The following is a 12,375-nucleotide window of genomic DNA, read 5'->3' on the forward strand; positions in this document are numbered from 1 at the left end:
CAAATAGGTAATATTTGGCTTTTTTTGCTAGAATAAATGCTTAAATCAATTAATACATTAATAAAGTAGTTGCTAATTCATTTTCTGTTGATGAACTAATCAATCTGCTCTGTATCTATAATAATCAGTCTATTATACACACGGTGTCACAAGTCTGAAAAGCAAGAGTTTGATTTATTCTACATGTAAACATCACAGACAAGAACGCTGTTCCAGGGAATAAAAGGTTTTATTCTCAAGGGCAAAAAACAGATTTAGCTTTTTTTTGGTTTGTTTTTTTCTTTACAATTGTACAACCTGAAAAAACTCATGGATTCAGGCATTAAATTGCGAATCATTTTTTAAACAAAATAAAAATAAGAGGCTTTCACTTTTTACATTTCTGTCATAAGAAATAACTTCAGAACTGTACATCAAGCTTTTTACAAAGCACGCAGAGCTTCAAAATATACAATGTTCATTCACATTTTATACACATAAAAAAAACAAATGGGGTTTTTGCTACATTTAAAATCCTGGGAGTTCCTCGTCTGCGAGAAAGGCAGTCCGAACAAATTCCACGATGCGTCCCGTTCAACTTTGAGGACAGAGTCCGTCCAACATGCTGCCTGGCAACATGCAGGAGCTCTAGTCTTTGTCTCCAAAGAGGCACGAGACAGCGGGAGAGGAGAGAGGCTCTGCCACTGGGCCAGTCTGTCAGTCTCTTTCTCTCCTTGGCATGAACTCTTGGTTCAGCTCTCCTCTCCACCCAGTGAGGACTTGTCCTACTTCCGAGCGTGGGCAGGTAACACGCTCAGTCAGCGTCCACATGACAGGGGTTGGTCCCCTGCTGCTGCGCCTCATGGTACAACCGCAGAAAGTCTTTGTAGCGTGGGGCGCAGCCCATCCACGCCTCCCCAAACCTCACCGTCCCCGTGAAGAGGAACTCACCCTCACCGGACCTCACCCTGCACTGAAGGGGCATCTTGATGTGGCCAGTCCAGCGCCGTACCCTCACCCCCCCAGATACAAAGACCTGGATCTTCTGTCTGTAGAGGCGGCTGATCTCCACGGTGACAGACGTGTGCTCCTCCTCCTGCTCCACCTTCTTAATGCTGCCCCGTGCCACTGAAAACACCAAGCAGGAAGACAAGATTTAGACACTGGTGATGGCTGTATTTCATGCTACACGCAATGTTTTCATTGGATGTTTCTGCACATCATACAGCAGCAAGAAGCCTATAATTCTCCCAAACAGCGTTTTTAACTTACCAAAGTCGTTGGTGCAGACTGCTAGAAGCATCTCAGCGTCGCTACAGGGCTGACAGGGTGCTGAGAGGGAACAAAGAGAGAGGGCGGATGAGTTTGGAGGCAAAATTATGGGCGAGCACAACAGAAACAGGAAAAGTCCACGATTTCTTGAAGCATGATAAAAAGCCCACAACTTTCCAGTTAAGAGCCACAAACACACAACTGTGGTTGGGCAAGCCATGTAGGAGTACGTGTTCTGCACACTCACAACTGGGGTCACAGTAATTTCCATCTCCACAGATGATTATTTATTTACAAGCAGGATAAAGAGCAGGACTCAGCTGCGATGAGCTCTGGGTTTTAACACCAAACAAAGCTGCATGCTACTGACTGTAAAACAAAGTTAATCACTGCTTATTAAAAAAATGCTGATGAGTGTTTAATACTTAGGGAGAGCTTCCCCACCACAAGAGTAACCCCTTGACGCTCCCTGACAAACAAGGACCAGATGAAAAGGAGCACAGACATGAGGAGAGACTACGTCTCTGACCTGAGCTCTGTTAGCACTCCAGCAGGCCTGCTGTGACTGAAACAGTGAGCACAGTCTCCACTATAAACATCGAGAGGAGTTTTTCACAGCCTTAAAAGTGAAAATCAGCTTGAAGAGGAGGCAGATAAGGAGAACATTACACAAAAACCTCCCATATTAGCATATCATGTCTAGAACAATAAAGGGACGCCACAAGAGGGCAAATAATTGGGTGTAAAACGAAGTGATAAATAGCGTCTACCTTTAAAATCCTACCCCAGGCTACATTTCACCTTTGACTTGTGGCAAGCTGCAACTCAGCCTCCAGAGTGTTTTATAGCAGGAGAAAGGACCCTAAATGAGAGCAGCCAAGTCAATGATTAGTTGACTCAGGTGGTCCTGCGGCTGGCCTGACCAGAGCGCCTTTATTAGCCCAAGATCTGCTGTGGTTTATCTTAGCAGCAGAGTGGCACACAGGGGCAAGGGGGGAGGAGGAGGAGGAGTGGGAGGGGCGGGGGGGGGCAGAGGGAGGGGTGCCGAGTCAGCAGTGGGTTGAGGGGGGGGGGGGGGGGGGGGGCAGTGGTGGGTGTCCATCCATAAAATAAGAGGAAGAATGATTAAAGCTGTTAACTCAGGTGGATTTGGTGTGCTGGAAACCCCCCTAGTTCAGAGTCTGGTCATAAATCTGAGCACAAAAATGAACCTAGTTTCAAAATGATGCATAAAAAAAAAAAAGGTCAAAGAATCTTTACCCTGAATTAAGTCCAAAAACAGAGATGTGTGCCCTGTGTCATCTTTAGGAGCAGAGCTGGGGCTTATTTTTAGCTGGCTTGTCTGACGGGTGAGGGGTGAGCATGTCTTAGGTCAGCTTGTGTAGCAACACGAGGCGCTGCCACATCACTGGGGAGATCAGGGGTCAAACAGCCACGAGCTCAGATGGCTTAAGAACAGCTGGAAGGACGGGGAGACTTCAGAGCGGCCGACCTCGCCCAGAGCCCGGAGCAAAAGTGCAAAGGCCCTTTGAAGTGAGCCTGCGTGCTGCCGTAGCATCAGACAGAGCAGCGAGCCGAGGCCTAAACCCAGGGGTGTTTTTTCTTTCCTCCGCAGCAGAGCCGAGCGGGGCTCACATGACAGACATGAAACAGAACCACAGGAATGGGCTGAGAGCCGAGTCAGCATCTCTCCCTGGCCTGTGCACATGGAGCGCCACTCTGATCAGAACCACTTCACAGGAGCAGAGAGGGATGAGGGATGGGACGAGTGGTAAAGGGAGGAGGAGGAGGGTGGGGGTGCACGATATAGTGTCCCTGCAACATCTGGGCCCTGATGCATTCCACTGTAATGGAGCACAACTTGCTAATACCACTCAGCACAGACAAAAACCACTTCAAAAAACATCCAGGAAGAGAGAGGGAAGAAATATGAAGGGGAGAGGAATGAAAAGGAAAATACTGGAATGATAAATAGACAAGAAAGAAGAAGTAGGAAATAGTGAGAGAGAGTGGAAGATAATTTAAGTGGGCTGAAAGGCAGGCTGAGGGAGTGACAGCAAGAAAAGAAGGAGTGGGGGGGAGGAAATAAGCCTATATGCTGCTAGAAGTTCCTCCCAACATCTGGTTGGAGAAACATTCCAGCTTGACGGTGAGCAACTCAATCCCAGCACAGCGGGTCAGAGAGAAGAGGAAGGGAGAGGAAAGAAGGGAAGAAACGGAAGGAAAAAAAAAGATGAGAAGAAGCGATCAATCCACCAGGCCGGGCTTCAGATGACACGAGACCACTGTCTTTGTGAATCATCCCAGCGCTATCTCAGGCCACATCACAGAGCCACTTCACACAGCAGAGCAGAGCACACGAATGTGGTCAAAACAACTTCCGCGCTGCACTCCTCTACGTTTTAACCCTCTCCCTGCTCTCTGTTGTGCCAGATAATGCCGCAGGAGGATATGTGAACCCAGAGAGCCGTAAAAACAGATGTGGGCCCAATGCTGCTCATATTTTGTTTTAGGTGGAAAAAAACACCAGTTGCACAGCTTGAAACTGTGCAGGTTTGGCAGGTAAGCAGCGTGAAAATAGACTGCTGTTTTTCAGTGGAGGCCCTCTGTTTGGCTGTGCCCCTCCACACACACACAAAAAAACCAAAAACAATTACAGCCTGGAGCCAAGTCAAATCAAGTGTGCATAGTTATGAAATACGAACACTTTATCCTAAAAAACACAAGCTCCATGAAGACTTAAAGACTTCAGATTTTGATGTTTTGATACTCGCAGCGAGCGTTTGATTTTGACAAGAAATATATTCTCCCAAAACCAAAGTGTACAGACAATGCTACCAGAGAAATGGACTTTGGCTTCAGCATTAGTAGTGTGCTGGAGCAAATGTTGAGTTTCCTACTATTAGAGTCCAACTTAATAAAAGTTTCCACCAGTAGATGGCTGCATTTAGAGCACAGCACACACCACAGGGACAAAGCACAAAGGAACCCAGTCCTAGAGGGGATTAATCAAAAGTCTGCAGACCTTTATAAAGGCTACTTAGACAATTACCACTAATATTGTTCTGTAAAGCAGATGTATCTTACCACCCAGTGAGTGTGCCTCTGGTCCCAGCCTGTCGCTGACCAGCTCGTACTGGAACGACGTGATCCGGCGGCTGATGTCCATGTGTGGGACGGCCTCGATGAAGAGCGCCCCCTCCCGGATACTGAAGCACTGCACCTTGCCCTGAGCTTGGTCCTGTTCGCGCAGCAGCAACCGCAGCTTGCCATTGCGGTCCAGGTAGACGTTGGTGCCGCTGGAGTCCGCCGAGGGTTTGATGCAGACAGAGAGGCGGGCGGCGGCGGGGGAGACCGTGTTGGGTCGGAGGTTGACAATGATGGCCCCCGTGGGATAGAGCCACTCCAGAGAGCCTTGGGAGCAACGCAAGTACACCTGCTCCACGTCCCTGGCGTGGCCTTCGTGAGTCAGACCGCTGGGAGAAAAGAAAGGGAAAGACGTCAGCAGGCATCAACCATTCAACACAGGAAGAGAGTGCAGAAACCCAAGAATGTGAGAGCTTTCAGACTCATGCTGAAAACTTTTCATCTTTAAAACGCAGCATAAAGGGATTATTCAGTAATGTAAAAATGATTTTCTGGTCATTTATAGCCCGAGTTAACTGACCAAGGTGAAGACCTCTGGCAGACTGTACGGACATTAGACCACATTCCTCCTGTAGCATTATGAGCTGTCTGTGCGCAAGACTGGCTGCATGACCAGTCACGAGCCGGAGCAGCCAAAATGACCTCAGCTCCAACACACACACACACACACACACCCACCCCCATACCACATTGTTCCTCCCAGAGCTTTGGCAAAACGCACCACTGGCAGGCTGCCTTTGGGAAGAGTTTGGAAGCAGAAATGGATGAATGGAGGGACACAGGGGCTTCTGGGCAGACAACGGCAGCAACAGTAGCCGGGCCCGCTGCATGCAAGTGCAAATGCAGGTCACGCACCGAACCTCCCCTTGCTTTCAAGCCACCAAAGAGACTGGAAGAGACTTGTCCGGGCAGCACTTCGGACTCTGGCGCCAGCATGACCAAATGACTCCCTCCAGAACTTAATGCCTGGTCAGGGTTTGAAAACTCCAGGCTGTCAGTCATTCTGTGGCAGAGCCAGAGGCAGGAAGCCATCAGCAGTCCACCAGCATGCGCATGCCAAGCTAGTGGTTTGACTCTGGGGGAGAAACGCCCAGTTTCCTGAAAATGAGATGCTGAAATTCAAATTTGCCATAGATCTAAAGTAACCCATGGCACATGCTGAGCACATGCAGCTGAAGCACCATAACCAGGCTCTCCTCAGCACGCCTCTAATTAAGTCCTTTCTAACTTCATCACTTCTGCATGCAATTAAAGGAGATTAGTCAAGAGGCTCCTAATGAACAACAGATTATTGGTGGAGAGCTCAAAGTACTGGATATGGTCTACCCCTCCTGACTGGAGGATGAAAAACAAAACCGCACTATTTGAGGCACAGCCTCTCAAGTGCAAAACAGATTTCAGCACGGAGGTGAAACTTTCCACTATATGCTGCCTGAAGTTTTAAAATCTGTTAGAAATATTTTAAAACATAGACTGAAATACTTAAAAGCTGTTGGGAGATCTGCACATGTAATCCTGGGATTATTTCAATATTTTATGTGGAGGATATTAAACGTTAGACAAAAGTATGAACAAATGTAAAATTTCAGAATAAAGCTGACTGAGATTTTAAGACGTGTTTTATTTGATCATTGGATGGGATGTAATAAGTATTGATTTAATGTTTAATTCTGTACCAGTACAGTACACTCCAATAATTATTGTATTCCAAATAATAGTAAGAACAACTTTATTAAAATGTATTTCTGAATCTCATCTTATTGTGCTCAAATAATTCTGCAATTAGTCATTCATAAATTCAGCCCAACCCAGACCAAAACTCACGTGTGTCTGTGAAAATATTGTCCTTTTCATTTCCTTTCATATCACAACAGTTAATATACTTTATGAACTTTAGGACATTTGTTCTATAATTTGTATTTTTGCTTTAATGTAACTAAACTCTTCGTCTTACTCCGCTGCCTGCTTTCACATCAGCGCGCTCTCCTTTGAGTTTCAGCCTCAGTCATCTCAGCTCAGATACTTTCACACTTTCTTGCACTCATTTTTTGTTTTTTGTTTCGTTAAATCAACCAGACATTTAACAAACAGGACAGTGAAGCTTACCTGCCCTTCCAGCTGCACTGGTCGCTTGAGTATTGGCAGAAAGAGATCCGACAGAGCAGGAGGAGAGGCAGCAGGGAGGCCAGCAGGGAGGCCAGCATCGGGGCGAGCATGTTTGTCTCGCGACTCACTTCGCCTCCTCTCGAGTGAAACTATGATGAAGTCCGCCGCCGTGTTTCCAGCTACATGGCGTTTCCATGTGCCCCCGGTCCGCTCCGTGCTGCTCCCCGGGGTTTCCTCCTCGATTCCCGGATAGTTCAAAAGAATAACGGCGCCTATTCAAACTTTCCCGTGGCGAGTCCGGCGCTGACAGCCCTCCGTGAAATGTGGACTGAGCTCAGCTTCAGACTCCGTCTCTGCAGCCCTGATTGCTCTCCACGTCACACCCCAGCAGTTTATCACGTATGCTGCCTTCAGGTGCGCAGCCGAGGCTCCGATCTTCGACTTTCGCAGTATAAAAACGATACTGGTGGGGAAAAAAGATGCATTATTTTAAAGAACTTATTCAAAAATATAAATATGTGACGAACTTTACAGTTGCATGAGATTAAACACAAAGTTTACCTAACATATTATTAATTATCAACAGAGTATACAAGTAAAGATGTTGTTGTTGTTTGTTATTTATGTATCAATTGTGTCCATTGTATGTCAATTGTCTACTCGGGATACAACAGAAGTGGTTATTTTCTCCTTGTAAGTCCAGAAAAATAATAATTTTGGGATTTTATCATCTCAGAAAAACAAAGTTGTTCTTTTATGCTGACAGTATCATTCTTTTGTGGCTATAAGGATTATGAGGAACAATAAAAAGACTAATATGTATTCTCTGGCGTTATTACATTGGTCTGAGTTACATTTGAGTAATTTAATTATGACAGAAAACCCCCATCTTCCCAAAATTTATGTTGAGAAGGTTCATGTAGCAACAAGCGGGGTAAATTCCGACAGCACTTGAAGTGCGCATCAAAGTCAAGAATAAATTGCACAGAATAACAACAGCCCTGCATGTTCACCGTTTTATATTTAGGGGGAACTAGAAATTGCAGTTTTACATGTTAAGTAATTAACAGTAAATCAATACTGGCCTCCAAGAGCCTTTTCACCCAATCATGTCTTTCCTGAAGTTAGAGAAGTCAGAAATGGGGAAAGGAAGCAAACTGAGGGAGAGCATCTGTTTACAAATGTCTTCAGAAGAAAGCAAATGAACACAACTTGTCAGACCAGTTTATTATTGGTACATGGATTGAATTTAGCTGCTATCGTTACACAGCTGGCTTCCTGTTAAATGAAGGAGGATCTGATTAAAACTGTCATGAGCTTCCACCAGAATCAAGTCATATTAACTTTAACTGCAGTATTACTGCAGCCTGACTGCTCAGTTTTACTGCATTGCGCAATAGGTTTCAGCAGTTGTAAAGTATGTTGAAATTTAAGTGGTGAGTATTTGTGTTGTAAACAATACATCAGCAATTAGACTAGATTTGTATTGTTGTTGATTCAATTATTTGTAAAAAACGCTTTAAAAACGATTCGGGCCACAGACAATGCACGCTGTGGAAAGTTTACTCGCCATCTTGGAGCATATTGACTGTTATTTATGTTCAGATGGTTTCTTGGCTGGAGAGAAGAACCAACTGTAATTGAAAATCATGGTCTGGTGCTCGGGTCGTAGCCCCGCAAACATCTGCAAATATTGGCCACATCAAGGAATAAATGAATGAAAGTCATAAGCATTTGGTCAAGTAAACACAACTTCACATGTTGTTTTATATGAAATAATGCTGCTTCTATGCCTAAATTGTTAAATAATGTCACAGTGGCTCCAAGATTTAAATTTATCCTGCAATAGTTAATTTGTAAGAGGGGTGGGAATCTGGAAAATCACATGCCAGAAGACCACAGCATGTGTTCCAGACAGCTCTCAGTTCAAAGAGCCATCAGCACATCCAATGCAAACAATAATCATCATTGATTTATATAATTGACAATTCATCCATCAAGTTTGAAGATAACACTCCTGAGCGTTATAGTTGCAGCTCTGTTTGAGTGCAACAGGAGCTGCAGGGACTTGCAGAGCGGCGGGGTCCGTTACCACTGGGTGCATCTGTAAACATAAACGACTCATCACTCAAGTCATGGATCCCGGGCTAAGTTTTCTTATGGAACAAGATGTTTTGTGTGTGGATGGTGTTTGGCATGGGAAAGAAACCCGTCTGACGAGGAAAACCAGAGCAGTTTGTAACTGCTACTTTTCCTCTCTGGTTTCTTGGGACTTGGAATCGGTTGTGGCTGTCTGGTGATCGACATGTCTTTATTACTGACCCGACATGCAGGGTACATGTCAGTGCCTGGGCCCCATGCCACAAACCTCAGATGCATGTGCAAATAAGTTGTTTTTATTTGATTCTAGATAGTAGATGACTCCCTCTCTAATAAAATTGCTGAAACTCTCAGACATCTTCCAGACTTTGTACATTGAGCAACATTTTGGTATCATTTCCGTAATCTAGTTATAAGATTGGAAGTTTGGCTGGTGAGTATTTGCTGTATTGCAGGCTGTCATGGAGTTATAAATCTTGATGAGGTAACAGGACCGCGAGGCGTGTCTGAACATGATGTCTGAGGAGTCATCACAATGACACCTGCACTGTTACACCACAGCTACACCTGTAAGATGTCTGTGAGTTACACACTTTGTGTCGCAATTCCTTGTTATATATTAAGATTAAAGTGATTCTCCACCGATTTGACTCATCAAAGTCTGAACCAGAGATGTCACTTGAGTCAGCGTCGGTTGGGGAAGTTTGAAAATGAAAGAAATCTGTGGGTGTGGAGTTAGATAGAAGTGAGGTTACCAGACGTCTGTGGTCCACTCCTCATCTCTGCTTGAGGCTAGCAGCTTCAGGCTACATCAGGCGCTACAAGCATAACACATCCAAATCTCAAACCAAACTGTCAATGGTCGAGGTGCATTGTGGGTAACGTGTGCACCAGGTTTTGACAAGGAAGAAGAATGTGTGGAAAAAAAAAAAAAGACAATATCTCTTTTTAAAACTGTCCATCGTGAGCTGTGAATCGTGAATGTTACAGGAATGCAGTGCTAAATCAGAAGTACAGTATATTTTAAAATTGACAATTTTAACAGCCAGTATACAAGAAAATAACGTGTGCACTGATGGACACCAATCAAACTGGGAGTTTGAAACTCTACTGCCAATTTAAAAAATGTCACAGGTAACATGCAACAACCCCGTTTTCTGAGCATTTAGCATAGTATAGGTATTAATGTGTGCATGAAAAATGGGACAGTAACTATAATTTAGTATTTAGTATGCATGCTGACATTTTTTGATGTACTTGACTGAGTGAGCTTACAGCATACTCACAACTAGAGCACAAACAATTAGTTGATCAACAGAAAAATAATCAACAACAAATTTCAAACATTTGCTGGTTTGAGTTTATAAAATGTGAAGATTTGCTGCTTTCAGAACATTATAAAATAAATGTTTTGCGTTTTAAACTGTCGGCCAGACAAAACAAGCCATCTAATAAAGTCACCTTGAATTGTGAAGGCCGTTTTCACTATTTTATAGACAAAACAACTAACAGATTAATCTATCGTGACAATAATATGTAGTTGCAGCCCTACTCAAAGCCTGGATAGAATTAATTATTGTGTAAAATCACCCACACAGTAATTCTCACAGAAATTAATCTCTTTTAAGAAGGGCGCGTTTGCCTTCTTCTTGTTATTCCAGTTGCTTGATCACTTGCTGCCGGTGTTTGTTATTTTCTCTCTCGCTGCAGCTTGAAGGAAGCAGGTTTAGCTCTCACCCTCCACCTGTCAGAAGTCTCACTGGTGGTGGGAGCAGAGAGTGGAGCACAGGGGGGGGAGAAAAAAACAAATCGCTGACAGATAGCAGGAGACAGAAAAACAGATAGTTAATCATACAGTACAGTGCGCTCATGTTGTTGGTTTCACATTGAAACCTGGCAGAGGAAATGTGAGGTGAGGTGCTGTTTAAATGAGAGGATTATGTGCGTTTGGTAAATATGTGTTATGTAGCCTGGGATAGTGAGGTAGAAAACAAGTGGAGTGTAGGGAGTCAGGGAGGGAGGGGGCTGCTGAAGTCTGGGGGGAAGGGTGGGATTGTTTTTTTTGTCAGGCCTGTTGTCCCCAACTTTTGCTTTTATGCCCGGAGCAAGCCTCCAGGTGAAAAAGCAGTCATAAAGTAGATTAGGCTGCTGACAGGATGTGATTTTTATGTGTGTTTGCATGTACGTGTGTGTGTGTGTGTGTTTGTGTGTGTGTCCTCACTGTCGCGTCTTTCTTTAACTGGTTTCACTGTGGTGAAAACAAGAAACCAGGCTTGTCAACGATCAAACAAACTCTTGTTAAGAGAACTGTTGTTTTATAAAACGGCGGACAGTGAACAAACCCATTGTTCTCCTCTGGGTTTAAACAGATACAGTTTATTGATCCGTTCAGCTGAGATTCTTCAGTGTTGGTGAATGAAAGATTGTCTGGAGTTAATTTTCAACAACCTTCCCCTCAATGTTAAACCTCTGAGAACCAGTTTGATGAAAGTGCTGCTCTCTTTCAAAGCCAGTCTCGACCTGTTTCATTAAGCCTGCTATCTCGGGCTGATAAACTGTAAACTGCAGTCACACAAGCATGTCCGATATCTTGTGGTATGCAGAGGCAGATTGGACGGCGCTGATATCATCGAGAGGCCGTCTGCCTGTCATCATCCCTCTCTGGCTCCTTTCCAGACCGTCAGAAATGCAGCTGAGCTCAAACCTGCGAGAGCATTCCTCTCAGTAAACAGGAACCCTGTCATTTTGAAGTGCCAGCCATATCTGAAGACAGACATGGTGTTTGTATCTCTCCTGACACCTCTTTTTCTCTCGCTTAATGGCAACGAACATAGTGTACATTCCAGCTCTGCAGCCCGCTGCGTCTCAATCATCAAACCCTGGTCAGTTGTGTCGCTGCTAGTAAAGTCCATTTAAGTGTGGAAATGTGTGGGAGGAAGTGACATATTTGAAGTATGCAGCAACTGGCGCATCTCACTCAAAATTCCCTGAAGTTTTTGCAAGCCAGGGAAGACAAAGCTTGTCTTTTGTTTCAGCAAACAAATGGTGACGTATAGTTTGTGTGTATGTGCTTATGGGAGGAAAACATATAAGAGAGACCAAAGTGGAGAAAGCTAGAAAATGTCATGGTCGTGCTCCTTGTGCTGTATCGACTGCAGGCCATGTGAGGTGTGGCAGAGGCCTCAACACAGCGACGTGCTCAAGTCCACGCTGAATTAGCCCCTTCAAGCTGTTCTCAACACCACGCTATCAGCTCCTTCGTATCCTTCCCTGAGGCAGCACACAGAAACCTGAGGAACTACAACGCTGAGGGCTCATAAGAGGAATTTGGGTCATTCTGACACGGCACTCGCCCTGGCAGGTGGGCAACTCTTATTAAAAGCAACACAATAAAAGTGAACTCTGCTCTGCTTTGCCTTCTGAATTTCACAGAGATCAGATATGGTCCAGGTGGTTCTGAGGCTCGAGGATTAGCCAATCAGCCACCAAACATGAAGAACTTGATTCTGCCAGGGCAGAGGAAGACAGTATTGAAGGTAATATCCGACTCACTAAGGAAAGCAGTATCTTTACAGCGCCCTTTCTCCAGGACGACTTCCGCTCTGCAGATTAGCCTTGCTCATCTGATTCTCAAGGTTTCCTGTTGGGAAAGAGCTCTGGCCCACGTCCCTCCTTCTTTCTTCATGGCGCTGCGACATGAGAGCTTCCTTGATGGGTACACTCATTCTTCTACTCGCTCGATCAGTCCAGGATGCTTTACACAAAAAGCTT

General features: G+C 44.8%; 1 protein-coding gene across 1 annotated transcript; it reads right to left on the bottom strand.

The window, feature by feature from the left end:
- Window positions 1-247: 247 nt before the first annotated feature.
- Window positions 248-6,784, bottom strand: metrnla (meteorin like, glial cell differentiation regulator a). The gene is made up of 4 exons (XM_070923416.1): window positions 6,505-6,784; window positions 4,339-4,727; window positions 1,252-1,311; window positions 248-1,107 (listed from the first exon to the last, which is right to left on the bottom strand). Exons 1-4 carry the CDS (start codon window positions 6,612-6,614, stop codon window positions 794-796), a joined length of 873 nt encoding a protein of 290 aa, XP_070779517.1. The 5' UTR covers window positions 6,615-6,784; the 3' UTR covers window positions 248-793.
- Between the last annotated feature and the right edge of the window lie 5,591 nt (window positions 6,785-12,375).

Source organism: Enoplosus armatus, chromosome 17 (genome assembly GCF_043641665.1).
Source record: "Enoplosus armatus isolate fEnoArm2 chromosome 17, fEnoArm2.hap1, whole genome shotgun sequence".
In the NCBI taxonomy this organism is placed as follows: Eukaryota; Metazoa; Chordata; class Actinopteri; order Centrarchiformes; family Enoplosidae; genus Enoplosus; species Enoplosus armatus.

Bases quoted from the DNA above. Each gene is read 5' to 3' on its own strand.
- metrnla (XM_070923416.1), bottom strand. From the start codon at position 6,614: ATGCTCGCCCCGATGCTGGCCTCCCTGCTGGCCTCCCTGCTGCCTCTC. The intron at 4,728-6,504 runs GTAAGCTTCACT...CTTTTCTCCCAG, and splicing joins CAGTGCAGCTGGAAGGGCAG to CGGTCTGACTCACGAAGGCC. The intron at 1,108-1,251 runs GTAAGTTAAAAA...TGGTGTTTTCAG, and splicing joins AGTCTGCACCAACGACTTTG to TGGCACGGGGCAGCATTAAG.